The sequence below is a fragment of the Chiloscyllium plagiosum genome, chromosome 6 (assembly GCF_004010195.1).
Source record: "Chiloscyllium plagiosum isolate BGI_BamShark_2017 chromosome 6, ASM401019v2, whole genome shotgun sequence".
NCBI classification, from domain to species: domain Eukaryota; kingdom Metazoa; phylum Chordata; class Chondrichthyes; order Orectolobiformes; family Hemiscylliidae; genus Chiloscyllium; species Chiloscyllium plagiosum.
Window position 1 is genome coordinate 26,425,120 of NC_057715.1, and position 19,740 is coordinate 26,444,859.

At 39.9% G+C, this 19,740-nt stretch overlaps 1 protein-coding gene across 4 annotated transcripts in view; it reads right to left on the minus strand.

Moving 5' to 3' along the window:
* Nucleotides 1-19,740, minus strand: part of klf12b (Kruppel-like factor 12b) — a 280,995-nt gene that overhangs the window by 164,677 nt on the left and 96,578 nt on the right. For 2 of the 4 annotated variants that reach the window (XM_043691384.1, XM_043691383.1), the window contains exon 2: nt 418-516. The exons of 1 other annotated variant lie outside the window; for it this stretch is intronic. In XM_043691384.1, coding sequence (XP_043547319.1) covers nt 418-483 — 66 coding nt within the window. In that variant the 5' untranslated portion in view covers nt 484-516. Of the gene's footprint in view, nt 1-417; nt 517-7,583; nt 7,665-19,740 lie in introns of those variants that run through there. One more of the 4 variants, XM_043691385.1, reaches the window with a different exon arrangement.

The following is a 19,740-nucleotide window of genomic DNA, read 5'->3' on the forward strand; positions in this document are numbered from 1 at the left end:
TCTTTGTATAAGCTTACATTCATAAATCAGGTGCTAATGTGAAAGAGTGCACCACTTTAAAATGAGTTACCTGTCGGACTTTTGAACACAGTATAAAACTGTACTAATCCTATATTCCAGAGACGCTGGAAATGTCCATAATATGAACATATTTGAAAGGGAAAGAAAACCTGTAATCCAGCCAATTTAAAATTTACTGCACTCACAGAATTTTCTCAAGTTTCGAGTGCAGTGATATCATGTCACAGTACAGTTGTGTGTTCCCTAGATTTCAGACCAGACGTCAACAGGAATGGGGGAGGGGTGAAGATAGATGTGAACAGTGTAGGACAGGCGGAGAGGAGATTGGCTTTAGAAAGGTCTGGAAATAATTACTGCTATTGGGGAAAAGGGAATTGTCTGGAAACCTCGGCTTACCCCTCGCTCAGATTCCAGAAGCTCTGGTTTGACTCTTGCCATCGGCATCCCATCAAGCATTAGCATTATGTTCTCAAAGGTGTCTTTGCTGTTCGAGCACTGCAGAGAAAGTGAAAAATAGTTATGTGTGAGAGGGCCATTTTACTTGTACTTTTGTCTCTCGCATCACCACCCTCTCCATGCCAGCTGAAATTATTTAAACAAATGCCAGTTATTGCAAACATGCAGCTTGAACCATTAAGACTGTTCCAATACTGGATTTACAGCTTACAATGCCAGACTTTCAATAGGCTAAGTTGATGTTCTGTGACAGGCCTCCTCGTGTCTGTGTGCCTCTTGTTCAGAGACCCAAGAGGACCTTGTCCTCATCCTGCTTTGTTTGAAATGCAAGCTCCCTTTCGGAATCCAGCCAGGGATACATGAAGAGCAAATGCCTCAGGCTACATTACTGACAGACATTGAAGGATGAACGGATGGAACGGAGTCCCCTTGAGGGAGCATTGCTCAAAAAGAAAGCAGCTGCTTCACATAAGGATGTCCATGCCACGCAGAAATGGAACAGTTACGAGCAAGAAAAAGATTTGAGAAATGGGTGATTAATGAACTGTCGGAAAAAAAGTCATACGCCATTTGTAGTCTTTTTTTCCCTCACTGCCCTATCGTAACTGATTTCATAACAAGTATTTCACAGTTCACTATGAACATTATATTCATTACTCCAATGATCCAGAGGAGAGGACGGCATTGAATAACAGCTTTTCATTGATTATATAATCCATCAAGTGATGCAAAGTCAAGTTTATGCATTCTTTTCCAGCCCAAGGTCTCCTGTCGACTTCACCCATGTCATGATTTTAGCGAGCATTGTACTTACTTTGGACATGTTTTTTTTGCTACTCCTTCATCATTTCCGCCACCTCCAAACAGACCCCACCACCAGGGATATATTTCCCTCCCCTCCCCTATCAGCGTTCCGGAAAGACCACTCCCTCCACGACTCTCTCGTCAGATCCACACCCCCCACTAACCCAACCTCCACTCCCGGCACCTTCCCCTCAACTGCAAGAAATGCAAAACTTGCGCCCACACCTCCCCTTTCACTTCCCTCCAACGCCCCAAGGGATCCTTCCATATCCGTCAGAAATTCACCTGCACCTCCACACACATCATTTACTGCATCCGCTGCACCCGGTGTCGCCTCCTATACATTGGGGAGACAGGTCGTCTACTTGCGCAGCGTTTCAGAGAACACCTTTGGGACACCCGGACCAACCAACCCAACCGCCCTGTGGCTGAACACTTTAACTCCCCCTCCCACTCCGCCAAGGACATGCAGGTCCTTGGCCTCCTCCATCGCCAGACCATGGCAACACAACGCCTAGAGGAAGAGCGCCTCATCTTCCGCCTAGGAACCCTCCAACCACAAGGGATGAACTCAGATTTCTCCAGTTTCCTCATTTCCCCTCCCCCCACCTTTTCTCAGTCCCAACTCTCAGACTCAGCACCGCCTTCTTGACCTGCAATCTTCTTCCCGACCTCTCCGCCCCCACCCCCTCTTCGGCTTATCACCCTCACCTTAACCTCCTTCCACCTATCATATTCCCAACGCCCCTCCCCCAAGTCCCTCCTCCCTACCTTTTATCTTAGCCTACTTGACACACCCTCCTCATTCCTGAAGAAGGGCTTATGCCCGAAACGTCGATTCTCCTGTTCCTTTGATGCTGCCTGACCTGCTGCACTTTTCCAGAAACACATTTTTAAACTTTGCTACTCAATACCAGAGTACAGCAGAAACCAGAGTCACTCCAACTCAGGTGGCTGATGGGTTGGTTTGCGAAGCAGTATGATGCCAACAATGTGGGTTCAATTCCTGCACCAACTAAGGTTACCCTGAAGGACTCTCCTTGCCAACCTCTCCCCTCGCCTGAGGAATAGTGGCCCTTGGATTAAATCATCACCAATTGTCTCTCTCTAATGAAAGATCAGACCTGTGCTCTGGTAAGACTCTGGCGACTTGATTATGATGGCAGCAGAAATCCAAGTACCTGCACTCCCTGAATACCCTTCTTACCTCTGAATAAACCACGAGGCCATGCGATATGGAAGTTGGTCATTCTGCCCATCAAGTTTGCTCCACCATTCAATGAGATCATTGGCTGACCTGAAAATCTTCAACTTAATTTGTCTGCCTTTTCCAATAACCCCCAATTCCTTTATTGTTTAGAAATTTATCTCAGCCTTAATCATACTTATCGACCCAGCCACAACAGCTCTCTGTTGTAAATAATTTTAGATTCACGACCTTCAGAGAAGAAATTCCTCCTCATCTCGGTCTTAAACAAGTGGTCCTTTAGTTTGCAATTATGGTTTCTAGTCCTAAACATTGCTGCAAAGGAAACAACCTCTAACCTGTGAAGTCCCACAAGAATCATGTATGTTTCAGTAAGGTCACCTCTTATTCTTTTGTATTCCAATGAATATGCACTCAACCTCTCCTCATGAGACAGTCCTTCCATACCCAGGATCAGCCAAATGAATCATCTCTAGTCTACTTAAAATATCATCATATCTTTCCTTAAATAAGGGAACTAAAAGTGTTCACAATATTCCAGCTGTGGTCTGACTCATCTCTTGTATGGTTTTAGTAAAATCTCCCTACTTTTATAAGCCATTCCCTTTGATGTAAAGGTCAACATTCCATTTGCCTTCCTGAGTACCCAATCAACTTGGATGTTAGCTCTCTGTGGTTCATGCATGCAGACTCCCAAATCCTTCTGTTCCACTGTTTTCTGCAGTCATTCTCTACTTAAACATATTCAGCTCATCTATTTTTTATGCTAATGTGCACAACCACACACTTCCACATTTTATGTTCCGTCTGCCTAAATTTTTGCCCACTCACCTAACCTGTCTATATCGCTCTGCAGTCCCTTAATTTCACCAATTGCCTTCCCACCTATGTTTGTGACATTTGCAAAACTTGGAGGAATGCACTGTCACCAAGTCATTAATATATTTTCTAAATAACTGTAAATAAATATTAGCAATGATCCTTGTGGCAGTCCATTAGTTACAGTTTGCCATCGCTGTCCTGATTTCCCCCCTTCTATTGGTTAGCCAATCCTCCAATAGAAGGCAGAGATGGGAAAGGGGTTGTGGTTTCAGGATGACAATGTGTAACTGAATTATATCTTCACTCAGACTTTAACAAAATGTTCTCTTCACTGACCCTCCAAATCAGTTTGCCACTTGTATTTTTCTATAAAAGGCTCACCATTTTCCAGTGTGGAGAACAGGATAAGAATTTCATTGACTGCTACAACATGCTATGTGTGCACATGAACATTTCCCCTGCATTCAATTTCCAGCAGTCTGCAATGGGGAAGAAACTCTGATAAAACTGGAATGTTTTCGTAATTAACTTATCATACTGTGAATTAACTATGCCCAAGTAAGGACAACTAACATACTTTCACACCAAGGACAAATAAAAACTATACAGTCATATTTATCATCAAGTGCCTCACCAATCTTAAGGAACAATCTCTCCCATTTCATCAAAACCTGCTCTTCACCCTGCATATACCCCCTGTAATACTGGCATGATCAGAAGCTTGTCACATACGAAAATATAGACACCATGTTCCATTTTAGACCATGTTTATACTCAGCTTTGTTCTTCCCTCTGCATGATTGATGAACTCTCATGCCAATTCAACTCGGTGATCCTCCATTAGTTTAACTCATTTACTCCTGGAATATAGCTGACAGTGGCAAGGCTAGCATTTCTTGCCATCCCAAAGTTGACGGGACTGCTTAGTTTTGCTCAGCCACCTCAGAGTGCAGTTAAAGTGTCAATCACATTGATGCAAAACTGGAGTTATATATTGACTAGACCAGGAACAAACAGCAATGTCATTTCTTTGAGTTAGCCAGTTGTTTTTTGCAACAATCTGACAGCATCATAGTGACTTTTGTTGATGCCAACCTTTTGTTTCCAGACTTCTTGTGAATTTAAATATTTCATCTGCCATGGTGATACTTGATCCTGTACTGTCAGAATTATTGCTCCAGAACACTGTGTTACAAGGACAGTGATATACTCTCTGTCTTGGAATGCAGGGAGGCAAAAAAGATCTCATATGGCACACGCTCAAATTGTTCCTCTCCCTCTATAGGAGACAGGGAGTTCAGCTTTTAATCACAACAGCTGGATTAGATTGAACTATGCATCCCATGAGTGAAGGGATAATGTACTAACTCAATAGACTGCTCAATCCCTGTTGAATAATTGCATTAAAAAGTCACACCCCAGTGGACTCATGTAGCTAACTTAGATTTACAGTTCTGAGGAAAACACACAGCCTTCTCTGTACCTCCTCCAGCCACATCAGTGTTCTGAAATTTGTGCTCCTCCAATTTTGGCCTCTCGACACTCCAAATTTTAAAAAACTCAATGTCTTCAATTGTCTATTCCCTCCATACTCTAGAATTCCCTCCTTAAATCCATCTACCTCTCTTCCTTTTGTAGTTTGGCAGCAAGTTGTTGACAGTGCTTCTGTTAAGTACCTTGCAATGTTAAAAGCATTACATAAATACAAATTAGTTTTGTTGATGAATAAATACAAAAATCAAAACAAATATACCCTTGTAAAATAATTATGAACTCAATATCATCTACTCTAGTTAATAAATCAATTCTCACCTATTAATATTGCAAACACGACATTTCCACTTAACTCAATAATACCTAAAATTAAGTTAATTGTTCAATTTGTGAACCGCGCTGAATGAACATAAATTAGGGGCTACGAGATTGATTTTGACTTTGCATGAGAGTATAAAATGAGTGTTAGGAAACCAGCAGCACATTTACAACTTCCTCAAATTTTATCTCCATTCAAGTCAATGAAAATAAAAAGAAATTTAGTTCCTGACTTGTCACCAATTTTACACAGAGGTCCAATGTCAAGAGCTACCCCTATACAGTTGAGAACTCAAGTCAGTGAAGGATGGGAGATAGATAGAAAAAAAAAGTTAACTTACATTGCCTCAACATTTACTTTGGGAACAATAATTCAGGCATGTATCTGCCACATCTTCTTGTGGCATTTTAAGATTACTTCTCCAAAATTCCCAGCCAACAAGAAACTTCCCTTCAAATGACAATTAACAAATTTAATTTGCACTCTAATATTTTAAGAATGTATGCCAATTTACTTTTGATCAATGAATAACCTAGAGAACTCTGTGGCAATTGAAATGACAGGTTCTTGAATTATCACATATTTATAGCTCATAAACTTCAGTGATAATGAACAATTAACCGTAGTCATGCTAAATTTTGAGACACCAGTTGTCCCTCAGAAGAGATAAATATGGGTCTAAGATAACAGAAGATACTTGACACTCAGTTAACCAACAACTTCTTAGGCCAACACCCTACTTCTGCAAGTTCCATCGCATAAAACTGTCAACATTTCTATCTCACCTCATCTCTAATAAAAGGTCCCTGACCTGAAATGTTACAACTGGCAACCTATGTGGAGAGAGAAAAACAGTATTCCGGTATTTTCTGCTTTTATTTTAGGCTTTCAAAGTGGGAAGGGGGTTGCTTAGTCTGTGCACAATTGTGGGATGGGATCACATCCATCATCCTTGGAAGCAGATCAATTATTCTAGAAGATTTGGAGCAATCGCATTTTTTTTTTAAAGAAAGCTATTTTGAAGAAACGGGCTTTTTTTAAAAAAAGCAGCCTGACACATTACAACACCTCTGCAGTGGTAATTGCTTCTCTAAAGCACATATACTGAATGAGTGAACAGGAAAATATCATTAAGGCCCTCTGATCTTACCTTTCAAATGATTCCTGAAACCAGATAATCATTCACATCTCCCAAGGGATTTTAAACCATATGTCATGGAGAAATTGAACTAACTTCATGGAATTGCTCAGGACTGGGAGATGCCAATGACCCCAGCCGGCCAGGTTGGAGTGCAGACTGTCTGCTCATTACTGTCAGGATAGTGATAGTGGCCGAATAAAAATCCCTCATCAGCAATTGATTAAGTCTGTGGGTTAATGTATTTAAAACAGGAAAACAAGTTATGAAGCAGACACTACATGAAAACAACTCATTTATCATTGTAAGCTTGCCTATCCACAAGCAGACTAATTGGCAGGCAGAGTCAACATTGTAAAGACATAGCAAATGGAGTCCTTTAAGGTGAACTTTCTTAAAGACTAGCTAGCCAACTATTTTCACTATTATCCTGCACAATTGAGAACTAACGACACTGGAATGGTAACAAGTTAAAAATCATACAAGACCAGGTTATAGTCCAACAGGTTTATTTGGAAGCACTAGCTTTCGAAGCACTGCTTCTTCATCAGGTGGTTGTGGAGCAGAATCATAAGACACAGAATTTATAGCAACAGGATTGCAGTGTCATGGAATGTAATATTAAACAAATTTAGCTTAAGTCATTCATCTTTCAGAATTATCATGTTAGTTTCGGTTCCTTCATATGTAAGCCTAAGACTTTTTTAAAGTTACATTCTCAAGATAGCTTTAATAATAGGTGCCATCTCAGCTCAGATAATACATTTGAGGTTGTGAAATTAAAGTCTGTCTGTGTCCCAGTGTTAGGTCAAACTGATTCTATTTCTAAAGCGGGATTTACACAATCTTAAATGGATTTATGCAGTTTATGAGCAAAATAAAATGTAATTCTGTGTTCACCCCACAAACTTGTATGTGTGTGTGCGCGCGCGCGCAGGGTAGATGAATGGGTGTGTGTGTGTGTGTGTGTGAGAGAGTGTGTCTGTGAGAGAGTGTGGGTATGTGTGTGAGTGTAAAGGGGTATAAGTCTGTGAAAGGGTGCTTGTGAGTGTGGAAGTGTATGTGTGAGCGTATGAGAGCTTGTCAAAACTGAGGACTGCAGATGCTGGAAACAGAGTTTAGATCAGAGTGGTGCTGGAAAAGCACAGCAGGTCAGGCAGCATCCGAGGAGCAGGAAAACCGACGCTTCGGGCAAAAGCCCTTCATCAGGAATAGAGATAGGGTCTGCGTGAGTATGTGGGTCTGTAGGAGTGTATGTGTGTGTGTGTGTCTGAGAGAGAGATATAGAGAGAGAAAGAGAGAGAGTAGTGCATTGGGGTCACCTGTACTGTGACATCAACCCAAAGTCCCAGTTGACCATATCCATGGATACCGAGCTTAGCTATCAGCCTCTGCTCAGCCACTTTGCATTGTTGCCTGTCCCGAAGGAAGATGGTCACCCAAAGGTCAGAGGTTGAATCCTCCCGATTGGGAGGGAACACTCCAGTCTGTTGATTGTTGTGCGAGTTCCACTCATCCATTGCCATAGCCTCTGGTCAGTCTCGCCAATGTACCATGCCTCAGAGCATCCTTGCCTGCAGCGTATGAGATAGACAATGTTGGTCAAGTCACATGAGTACCTGCCAAGTACATGGTGGGTGGTGTTCCCATGTATAATGGTGATATTCATGTCCACACTCTGATGTCTTGCAGTGTCTGCCGTGACAGGGTTGTATAGTGTTGTCGTGAAGGCCGGGCAGTTTGCTGTGAACAATGATCGGTTTGAGGTTTGGTGGTTGTTAAAGGTTGTTTAATGGAAACAGGAATCCTGAAATTGGATCATGTCGGCCATTTTTAAATCCCTGCTATCATTCTGACATGGTCGTAATACTAAAAATTCAGACCACAATCAGACTGATCACTGATGGCAACAGAAATGTAAGGAATGATTTTTATACCTTACAGTGGCAAATTTGAATGATTGGAAAGTCACATGGCACCTGAATTTCTGACAGGTGATGATAGCCAACACGTTTAGTAGATTAAATAAACCTGAATATTAACAGATAGTAGAGGATAATGCAATCAATGACAGAGTGCCCCAGGTACCTTTGTAAATCTGGAGTAGCATCTCTCTCCCTCCAGGTAGAGTGCTCTGGAAGGACATGAGTGACCATGCATTTCTGTGTTAGCCAATGGTTACGCTTAGCACAGCAGTGCAGTGATTTATTGTCGCCTTCTGCTTAGAAGTATCTTCCTTTCATTCCTCCATTGTCATGTATTAAGAAGAATTTACATGTTGATAACCAAACTGTTTGGCCATATTACAATGCACCATCCTTAGCCATCAAATCTTAGGGACTTGAACCTGTAGCTTTGGGGTCAGAGACAGAGTTGCTACCCACTGTGGTGCAAGACCTCCTCTAAGTCACATCTACCAAGAATGAAGTCTGTACCCATGAAGCCATAAACGTAATAATTAAACTAAAATCTACTCATGTTCTTGAATGCTCAAGATTTCAAAACTAAAATTTTTAACAGCAATTGAGTTCAAGTGTCAGCATATTTCACAAATCAATGTTCAATGAGCAACTGCTCTCTGAAATATAGCGCATTATTCTGGTGCAGTTGACACACTCCTCTGTGGTGGAGCCAGGAAAACGTACTCTGCAACTGGCTTGTATTTTATCTGGATATTGGATATCTGAAATGCTTTCATTTTGCAGCATTGTTATCCCTTGCTTTAAGCATAGAAAAAAATTCTCACATCAAAACAAACATAAACTGAATAATCATTAAGAGCATGACAACTCATTTATAATACAACACAGTCATTCTGCACAGTGCTGAGACAAAAATATTCCAGGATTCAGCCAGCATAAACTTCCAACCTTGACTACTACTAAAGGAGAGAGGATCAGATACATATTCAAAAAAAAACCTAAAATGTACAGGTTCTATCTCAAGCAATATTAACCAGGCATATTTTTAAACCTACTTTCTGTTTCACAGATCAGATTCAGGCTTCTCTTCTTTCATATCGAGGAAGCTAGTTTCCCAGTACTTCAAACAGCTGCTTCACAATTCTACATTTTGCAATTTCTTGCAAATCTCAACAATCGTTTGCAACACTGTGAAGTGAGTGATACCCCCTGTAAATCCAACAACTAAGTTAACTGAAGCCAATAAACGTACATTTACAATATCAAGACAGTTTCTGGCAATTTAGGGAGGATTTTGATTACAAATATCAAACTAGTGTTAAAGCGCCACACTCAATGGAACAATGGAACAATGAAACAACCAGTGTAACAAATGGAAAGTCGGTGAATAATGTGTCCAGTTGATGATGTTAATGTAAAACTGCACATTCAAATTAAAAATAATCTAATTGCTATGCTTTGCCTTCAAATAACTAAATAATAGATGGATTTTCCTTTAAATTCTTACTAATTATAACCTTGTCCTAATCAGGTGAAATACACTCATATTTTCCAGTCAGCAGCAATTGATTGTCATTCTGTTCAATACACTTATAGCCGTACACAGACTGTTCATATGCATTTGGGTGACAATTTGCTTTCATCAGATGTCCAGCACTCTGCTGCACCCTGTAGGGGGGATCTGGGAATTGTGAACAAGGCAACTAAGGGCAACACTCTTCAACTAGATTGAAGGATCCTTACTGAGATCTATAGAATCTACATTCTGCAAGAGAAAGTCAAATATTTAAATCAAAGTAATAACACATAAAAGAAGCAAATAAGAGAAATAAATAAGGAATTAATAGGAGAGACAGAGATAAATGAGACAGAAAGAAAGGATGCTACAAAACATTAGATTACCTCTAAATCTCCAACAATAATTAAAATGTATAGTAAAGATGAAATGTCACTACCAGAATAGTTGTACCACAGCATCTAAGACTTAGAAGTTTTCTAACTAAACTGGTCAGAGACATAATTACACACCCTTTGGAGCAGATGGGACTTGAACCCAGACCTCTTGGCTCAGAGATCACATACTGCCACTGTGCCACAATATTTGAGGAGTTGCAAATAGTGCTGAACATTGTGCAATCATCTATGGAAATTCACTAATGGAAGTATCTGAAAATGACTGGGCCTAGGATACAACCCTGAGAAACTCCTACAGTAATGTCCCAGGACTGAGATGGTTGGCCTTCAGCATCCACAACCATGTTCCTTTGACTTGCAAGGTGTGATTCGAGCCAACTCTGGCTTTGTCCCCTAGTTCCTTTTGATTCCACCTTTGCTGGGGCTCCCCGATGCCACATTCAGTCAAGTGCTGCCTTGATCTAAAGGTCAGTTCGTCTCACCTTGCTTTTGAAGGTCAGCACTTTCATTCATGTTTGGACCAAGGCTGTAGCAAGGTTAGCAGTAGACTAGACCTGAAACTGAGTGTCAAACAGCAAGGTTATTGCTGAGCAAATGCCATTTGATAACATGGTCAAGAAACCTTTTCATCAAGGTTCTGGTGATACGAATGAGAATTGACATTGCCTACAGCTGTCAAAACAGTCAAGAAACTCTCAAAACTATGAAGGAACTGTCCAAAATTATTCATGGTGTTAAAAAAAAGATGCTGGTTACTTCCGTGTTCCTGCAGACTAAAATCATTATAGCATATTGACTGACTTCTGAAATTCTCATTTTCATAATGAGGTGCCTGTCAAGCAAATATTTTAATGGGCAGCTCCAACAATTTATAAAATTGAACCATTTGTTTAAACAAGGAGCTATTTGAAGAAATTTCAATGTACTGAATGTTTTTGTGTTGATGAGAATTTTCTTTTCAAAGTTGATATCCTCAATCGGCACATAACTTTGTTTTGTGTTAAAATATCTCCTAATAGATGACCCATGTTTGACACTTCCTGAATTGGCATGAAGAGGCAGGGGTTAAGAATTGTCATGGATGATCACGGGAATGATAAAGTGTCTTTAGGATGCTGGGAGCATAAACGATAACAAGGAGTAATGAGAGTTGACTGAAGAAACAGAATGTGGCATTAGATTCGTTGAGGCCCTTCAGCCTATTGAGTCTGCACCAGTCAAAAATAACCATCTAACTATTCTAATCTTATTTTCATTGGGGTGTGAAGGCTCAAGTGGGATGGGTAGTTGTGCTTAATGGGTGTGAAGGGCCATGGGCATAGATAAATGGGCATTAAGTGGAATAAGGAGAAAGTGAGGTCTACAAATGCTGGAGATCTGAGTCGAGAGTGTGCTGTTGGAAAAGCACAGCAGGTCAGGCAGTGTCTGGGGAGCAGGAAAATTGATGTTTCGGGCATAAGCCCTTCACCATTCCTGATGAAGGGCTTATGCCCGAAACGTCGATTCTTCTGCGCCTCAGATGCTGCCTGACCAGCTGTGCTTTGCCAGCACCACACTCTTGATGAAGTGGAATAAGTTGACATGAAGCAAATATGAAAAAGTGAGGCACTAAGAGATTTTTTTTTAATTTCGAAGCTTTGAACACAGTAGTGTCATCCCCAGGCAGGCTTTCTGCCTGCCCCACCTCAGGAAGCAGCAGCCTTCCCTGTCCTCCCCAGATAGCCAACCTAACTCTCTGTCCAGCTGGGCCACACCCTCCCATGATGGAAAATATGAAGTGCAGGCTTTTATTTTTATAGACTGCTGCTATGGAGCTACGTTTTCTTTGATCTCCACTCATCCAACCAGGAAACAAAAATCTGGACCCAAGTATTTCTGGTAACTTCAGCAGCTGTGCAATGGTCAATTTCAGACAACCTTACAACTTCCATATAGTGTTATGTTGAACTGGTCATAGAGGTACCTTTATAGTAGAAGCTTGTGAAGTGGCAGGAAGAAATGAGACAGCAGTTTCCAGCTTTGTGCATTTAATTGCACACTCGATGCTGCTGTCTAATTTACTCTTCAGCATTTACAAGCACTGATAGAACAGTTTAATATTATTGCTAGAATAAAATCTGACCCTTTCTTTGAACGCTAATTCTTAAATATAAGTAAGATTAAGATATGTGTGGCTCCCATAATGATACTTGCCAAGTCAGAATCTAAAGTTATATGGCAAAAGCTATATTGCTCTTCACAGTTTTTTGTGTTATCGCTTAATATACAACGTCAATGCAATTCAAAATCTTTTCTTTGAGGGGATGAAACCACAAAACATTGAAGGCTTATTCTTTACTGTAGCTATGTAACAGTTTTAGTCAACAATTTCAGGTCACTAGGAAAGGAGATGAAGTTATCCATTTTGGTTTATATTAAACTCCAATTAAAAATTCATGACTGGATTTTATTTATATACTTCCTGGGGGAAATGATAGTATAATCAGCAGCTCAACTTTCTCAGATATCTGAACTTTTACCCTCTAAGGCTCAACCTGAAATACACCAATCTGTTAAACAAAGGTCCATAGGAGACAGGTCAGTTTGACTGATGGTAGCAACTCATAATCTTGCCTTTCTCACACTGAGGAGATTGAAAACTACAATGCTGAGATGTTTACCAATGTTATCACCACTTTGTCAATCCAACACAGGAACTGTATATTTAGCAAAGAAACTTCAGTTCTAAGAGTATGTATCAATAACATCTGTGTTGTTCCTATCTGATCTCACAACTGTGCATAAAATAGCATTTTTAAAGCTGCAGAGAGTACTCATTCAGTGGTGAACTCCTGTTTATTTTCTAATCTTAAACTGTGCAAACACAGGAAAGCACTGCACCAAATGTAGGTATGAAGAATACAGAGTTTCCTTCACTTTACTGTCCACTGCATCTGTATCTCTTTCCAGCCAAGATGGCAATCAATTTTGTGCTGATTTTCAGTAAATTTACCAATAAGAATTTATTCTCCTGAGATGACATGGATTCAGTGCCACAGGAATACATCCAACTACCTTATTAATTGGTGACAAACTCAGTAATTGAGATATTTTATTGTGTAATTATTCTTGCAAGAATTTATCCTCATTGCTGTTTCTTTAAACTCCTGGCTTTAAATTTTTATCTTGTGATCCTTTCTTCACCAATTAAGTTAGTTACTTTTCCTTCACTTTATCTCCCACTCTGTTCCCCTCTCCATTTTTCTGCCTTTTGCCAATTCTTACCTATTGTTGTTCCTCTCCACTTCTCTGTTATTTTTACAGTTGGTATTTCACCAGATTTCATTTTCCTTTTTCTCATTAAATGACAAAATTATGTTTTGGAAACTGACACAGCATGGACATAGAAGTTATTTACATATCGCACCCCAGACACCTGAAAATTCAAAAGTTGACAAACTTTAGATAGGACTGGCACAACATATAAACATTCTGGGTCGACTGAGTGGCAGAGGAGGGAAGCAATTCTTTCTCACAATGAACAAATATACTTGACTCTTCTAAACACTATTGGTCACTTGACCAAAACTGATTTTGGTGAAAAGTTTATACTAATTCAGAATAAGCAAACAAGATAGCCCAAGTAGCACTGCACTGAATTAACAGATGATGCAAAATAAGTGACTCCAATTTAAGAGGACAAACTATGTTCACTCTTCTCCCATCTTCATTGTTCTGCTCCAGTCCTCTCAAATAGTGGGATGCTGGTACTGCAGCTGTGGCATTAAGATACATTTGCTGCAATATTAATTAACTTTCCCATTTAATTTTCGTAGCATTAAATGATTATGGAAATTGTATGATATTCATCAGGGAATACATTTGGATAATTACTTTAACTCCTTATTTCTGAGAGCTTTGTTTCATGCTGTTTGGGGACTGGGAGGAAAGCAACAAGTTTCCTTGCATTATTATACTGCTGTATTTTTTGGAGAATAAGAATAATATTAAACTTTAAATTGGATTTACAAAGGGAAACGAGTAAAGTGAAGATTTGCACATCAGCAAATGAAGAATATGCTGATGGCCATGCTGCTTGCTATCCACCATGATACAAGCGGTGGCAGAACCTTCTCGCCTGATTCTCATACGCTTTGTAATAGTTTTCACTCCAAGCTTAGAGAGGTGGGATATATCTCTTCCTGAACAGGGTGTGCTCACGGAGGAGTTCAGAATCTAAATGCACAATGGTAAATCAGCCTGCCTCGCATTCGCTGCCGATATGGGAAATGAACATTTGGGTGAAATTCTGGAAGGCTGTCAGAATGTGTGCAACGGATGCCCTGCAAACAAAATCTATTTTGATCATTAGTAATATATTTGTATGTTAAGCAGACACCAGTAAATAATTGACTGTATGAACACAAAAACAGAAGATGACTTGCATGACCTGTGCAAATACAAAACAATACTTTGAGTGTAGTGTTTAGGAGGAGGGTACAATTGCCTAGAAATGAGTTTAAGGCACCAGTGACAATATTCAATAAATGAAAACATTCCATAATTTCAAACTATATGCAATGCTTGAAGTATAGCAATGCCTTCACATAGATCACCATAGAAACTGTTTTGGGTCAGGACTTGCTGGAATGAAGCACCTCACAGCATACATTGTTGGACAGATTTCTTCTGACAGCCTTGCATTCAAAAATATTCTGTACGCTAACTTGTTGGAAAGGTGAAGTGATAGCAGCACAGTAAATGCTATAGCAAGGTCACCTGGATCCTGAGCAAATGATGGGATGGTTAGCTCAATAAGATTTCAGGACTAAGATATAATCAGTCAAGTACATGAAAAAAGAGAGATAAATTTGAGAAGGTGCCTGGAATTGGAGTTAAATCAGAAGCAAAGGAAAGAAGGAGACACAGAGAGAGGCAAGACATAGGAAGAAAAAGAATTAATATTTAAAAGTTCACATTATTTAAATATTTTCTAATCAACCTGTTCAGAGATATTATTACATACCTCTGGAGCAGGTGGGACTTGAACACTACCACTGCACCACAAGATCCCACTAAAATTTGACCAAGGGATCTTTCAAGCAAAGCGCAGGTAGGTGAGGATTTGAATCCAGGATCTCCTGTTTACTAGGCAGGGACTTTAACAAACTAAGCCACAGCATTGCTATAAAATCTCAATTGGATATCAGCAGGATTGGCCAGTTTGTGGATTCAATGACTACAGGCAGTTCTTCTGTAATGTGATGATTGCGTTCTTGTGCAACCCTGCATTATGGAAAAGTCACACTTTACAAACAGCACAAGTGTTGGCAAGGTAATTGCGTTACAGCCAACATGTTTTAAAAGTTCGCGCTTTAGAAATAGTGTCCCCAGTTTGTCAAACGTGTTACAGTGAATTTGTATTAACAAAACGCATGCTATAGCAAAACAACCTGCATTACAATTGAGAACTAGACTGTTATGATCTGTAAAGCAACCAGTAACTTTTGTATTTTCAATTAGACACCAAACAGAGGCCTCAACTGCACTCTAAAGTAAATGGCAACAATCACAACATTATTCAAAATTTTCCATAGGGTCCTGTCAAAGATGTATCTTTTAAAGTCATTGCAAAAAAACAATTTGTGACAGGCCTGAATATAAATAGCTGCCATGTTTCCGACATGTACTGCAGCAGTTTAAGAAGACAGCTTACCACACGATAGCATCTGGTCCTCAGTGTTCAGAAGGTTTCAAGAAAAAGATTGAAAATGCAAATTTTTAGGCAATGGCCACTTCTTAGGTCACATCCACACTTAGCATTCAAAGCAACCAACTTTCCCAGATGAGCCCTACTTCAAGTGTTAAGTTCCTCATTAGTGAATGCATGTTGGCATATTTCCTTTCAGCAGCTATGCTGGATGCCCGAAAAATATCTGCCAACAGTGTGCCCGCTTCTCAAATCCTTGGCATTCTCAATAATGCAAAGAGTTTTTGGGCCAAACAGTCACCACCATCCTAACCACAGCTTATTGACAAGGCCTGACATGCTACAATGTGTATTGTCCAGAAAATGAACACTTTTTTGTCCACAATATATCTGACTTTAATTTGCCTAAATTGCAAATGATGGTTATGTATTGTCTGTGACTATTTCCCAAGCCAAACCATGTGATGGGACCGAATTATAATGGGAAAGGATGAAGAGGGTATTTTGGAGAAATCATTTTCAGCCCCAGTGACCTGATATGCCTACTATGAATTGTGGTGATAGCAGAATCCAGGAAATCTTTCCTATGGTCAGTGGGTTTGGATTGCATCAAATATATGACACAGAAACTGACCATGTTGTGTTTGAGCATGTTCCCATGTTTCTTCAGCTACATGTACAATTGTAACCTCTAACCCATTCTCCCCCACATGCTTTCCTTAAATGCATCTTTATTTTTCATGTCAACTATTCCTGTGATTTTGACATTCTCACCACTATTTGGGTAAGAATACAGATTTTAAATCAGCTGAAAACAAGGAATTAACAAGTTCCATATTCACTTCTAGCAATTGAAAGTGCTTTTGTCTATTAACTTGAACTTGCGTTTCTCAAGTGTCCCGAAGTACAGAGGACATCGCTGCAACATCAATAACACTGTATGAATATCTCAAATGAATGAGTAAAAGGAATATGTAAATATGGAGTCAAAACAAAATGCTTATGGTACTATAATGGTCAGGAATGATGGCTAAATACTGTTGCTCAGACCAAGCTCCCTATGGAGAACAATATTAAACAGCAAGTTAATATTATTTGCGCAGTTGTATTTAGACATACACCGATTGCTGATGGCAAATGGCATTAGAATGTCTGTGCCCGTTTCAGTTTATTCCTCTTTCAGGCATATCTTCTAGCCACTCACTAATGGCTGCGCCTATCAGTCAATGAAGGAGCTTTAGGTCCTGGGGATTATGCTGCCACGCCAGACTATTCCCTCCCACGAGTCCTGATCTGCAGTACACAAAACAGCAATATGCTGCCTTTGCAATGCCCAGATGCATTCAGCCAACTATAGATTATACACCTGCCCCCTTTGCTTTAACTGCTGTGTGTGCTGTATACAAAAATGTATTTCTCAAATTCTGTGCGAGCAAGCTGTGCACACTGCCAACTGAAATTGGCAAGCCCCAGATGGCAATCAGAGCTGACTGATGCAATCATAGCTACCGCGGGACAGCATCAAGCCAAGCTGAAAATGAATGGCTGACTGATCAATACAAGGTGACAGGCCAGTGCAGGAAAACCTGCCCTTTATTGAACCATTGCTGACCTCAGGAGTATGGATAATTTAATGAGCTTGCATTTACTCTCCCTCTCTGATAAAAAAAAAACCCAAACCCCAATGCTATAAAGTGAACATACTCTTTTTACACAATTTACAAATCAGTTAGATTATTGCATGTAGAGAACGTAATGCAATGTTGCTGTAGAATTAACTGTCCTTACTTTATGTTACACAAAATGAGAGGGACCACTGAGATTTACAGAAAAAAACCCAACACAGTTGCATCAATGAGTCACTGTATTCAGAATAGGGAAATAGAACAGTTCATATTTCTTCCCATGATTTTTTTGTCTTTTTCTGAAAATTCTTTGTCTGAGGATTTTCATTTATTAATCTCCTGCCCTTCTTCATAGGCATTTCATATTTTCCTCTCTCCTCAGCAATCACAAAGTCCTTGGAACAGTTGGAACACATCCTCTTCACCCGCCGTGACAGGAGTTGTAAGCTCATAAATGAATTGCTTGGTTTCTTTGGCTGTTAGACCACCCTGTGAAGTTCAGTCTTGTTTTGCTCTCACACCTTTATTCTGTAATCACTGATGCCCAGATCTTTTGTCTCAGCTACTCATTGTGAAGCTTCTGCAAATATTCCCCAGTCAGGAATTGGTGTCACGAGGTGATGGCAGAATATAGGGAACTTAAAGTGCACTAGTCAGCAGATCACATAGGATTTTCCAATCTATGAAACTTAAAGGAGCACAAATTCACAAATTATCCTGCTAAATGACTGTCTAATATTACAGTTAATAAATATGAAGCGATGGCTTATTTTATTTTAGACTGGGTGTCAACTTGGGTTCGTGATCCATAATCCTTTTTAGATCTTTCCTGCTTTCTTGCATTTCTGCAGAAATTAGATGTCTGTGTTGATTTGTGGGATCTTCTTGGAGATCCTCTCCACTTTGAGCCGGCAGTTAATGGTGTCGATGGTTCAACACCAGCTCTTCCACATCATGGCTTATTTTATTATATTACAGTAACCCCATTCATTGCCCCATCTGTAGTTGCACCAAGAAAACGGTCCTTGTGTTGATGGGATTGTCACAATGGTGTGAGGTAGGTTTCTTACACAGCAACAGTAAATGAATGGCAGCAAATTAGAATGGTGTGAGACTTTGATGGGATTGCAATCTCAAAATCTCATGGGATTTTTTTTTACTTTTTAGTGTTGAAAGGCCACAGGGGAGGAAGGTGCTGCCAGAATAAATTTGGTGAGGTGCTGCAGTGAATCTTGTACATAGTACACACATTACCACAGACACAGTGCAGTGGCAGTACAGGGGCACTGACAAGAAAACTACTCTTAGCTTTACTTTTGCAAATACTTCATCACATCCCAGAGTTAAATTTAATAGATGCCACTGGTCGTTTCTTATGTACAAGGTATTTACGAAACAATTCAGGAAAAGTTCCATCAGCCTGAAAATTTGGAAATGTGATTCCTCTTTTCAAGGAAGGTAGAGGGTCCGTAGAGACAGGAAATAGGAAACTTCAGGCCAATTAGCTTAACATCTATTGCAGAGGAAATGCTCAAAATGTTTATATTGAAGGATGATACAGAGGGGCAAGTGGAATATCTCAATGCAACAAGGCAAAGTTAACATGGATCAAATGGCCCCTTTCTGCACCATAACAATTCTGTGATTCACTGTGGGCTTTATGAAAGGAAAATCATGTTTGACTAACTTATAAGCATTTTTTGAGGAGACACAATCAATGTGAATATATGATTGCTAAGTCTACTGATGATTGTTGAATGTATACAAAAATTGACAGGAAATAGGTTGAGAAGCAGACATAAGGAGTTCACAAAGGGATACCGATAAGTTAATTGAGTGGATAAACTTTTGGCAGATAGTGTAGTATGAATTAAAATGTGAACTCATCCACTTTGGTAGGATGAATAGGAATGTTCTCTATTTAGAGAGAGAAAGCTGAACTCTGAGATACAGAGAGATCTAGATGTCTTGGGTACATGGATCACAAAGCATACAGGTACAATGAATGATTACGAAGCAAAAGTAATGTCATGATTGTAATGGGAATCTTTCTATAGTTGTATATGAGATCAGGTCGGAGCTTTAGTCCCCTTAAGGAAGCACGTACGTGCATTTGTGAATGTTTACATGACTAATATGTGGGATGGGGAAAGGTTAAAAGATTGGGTCTGTGAAATTCAGAACAATAGATGATCATATTGCAACATACAAGATCCTGAGAGGACATGGTAGGGTGGATTCTAAAAGGATGGTACCCCTTGTGGGAGAGACTAGATCACTATGCCATGCTCTTTGCAGCATCTCCTCCTCCCCACACCCCTCCCCCAAT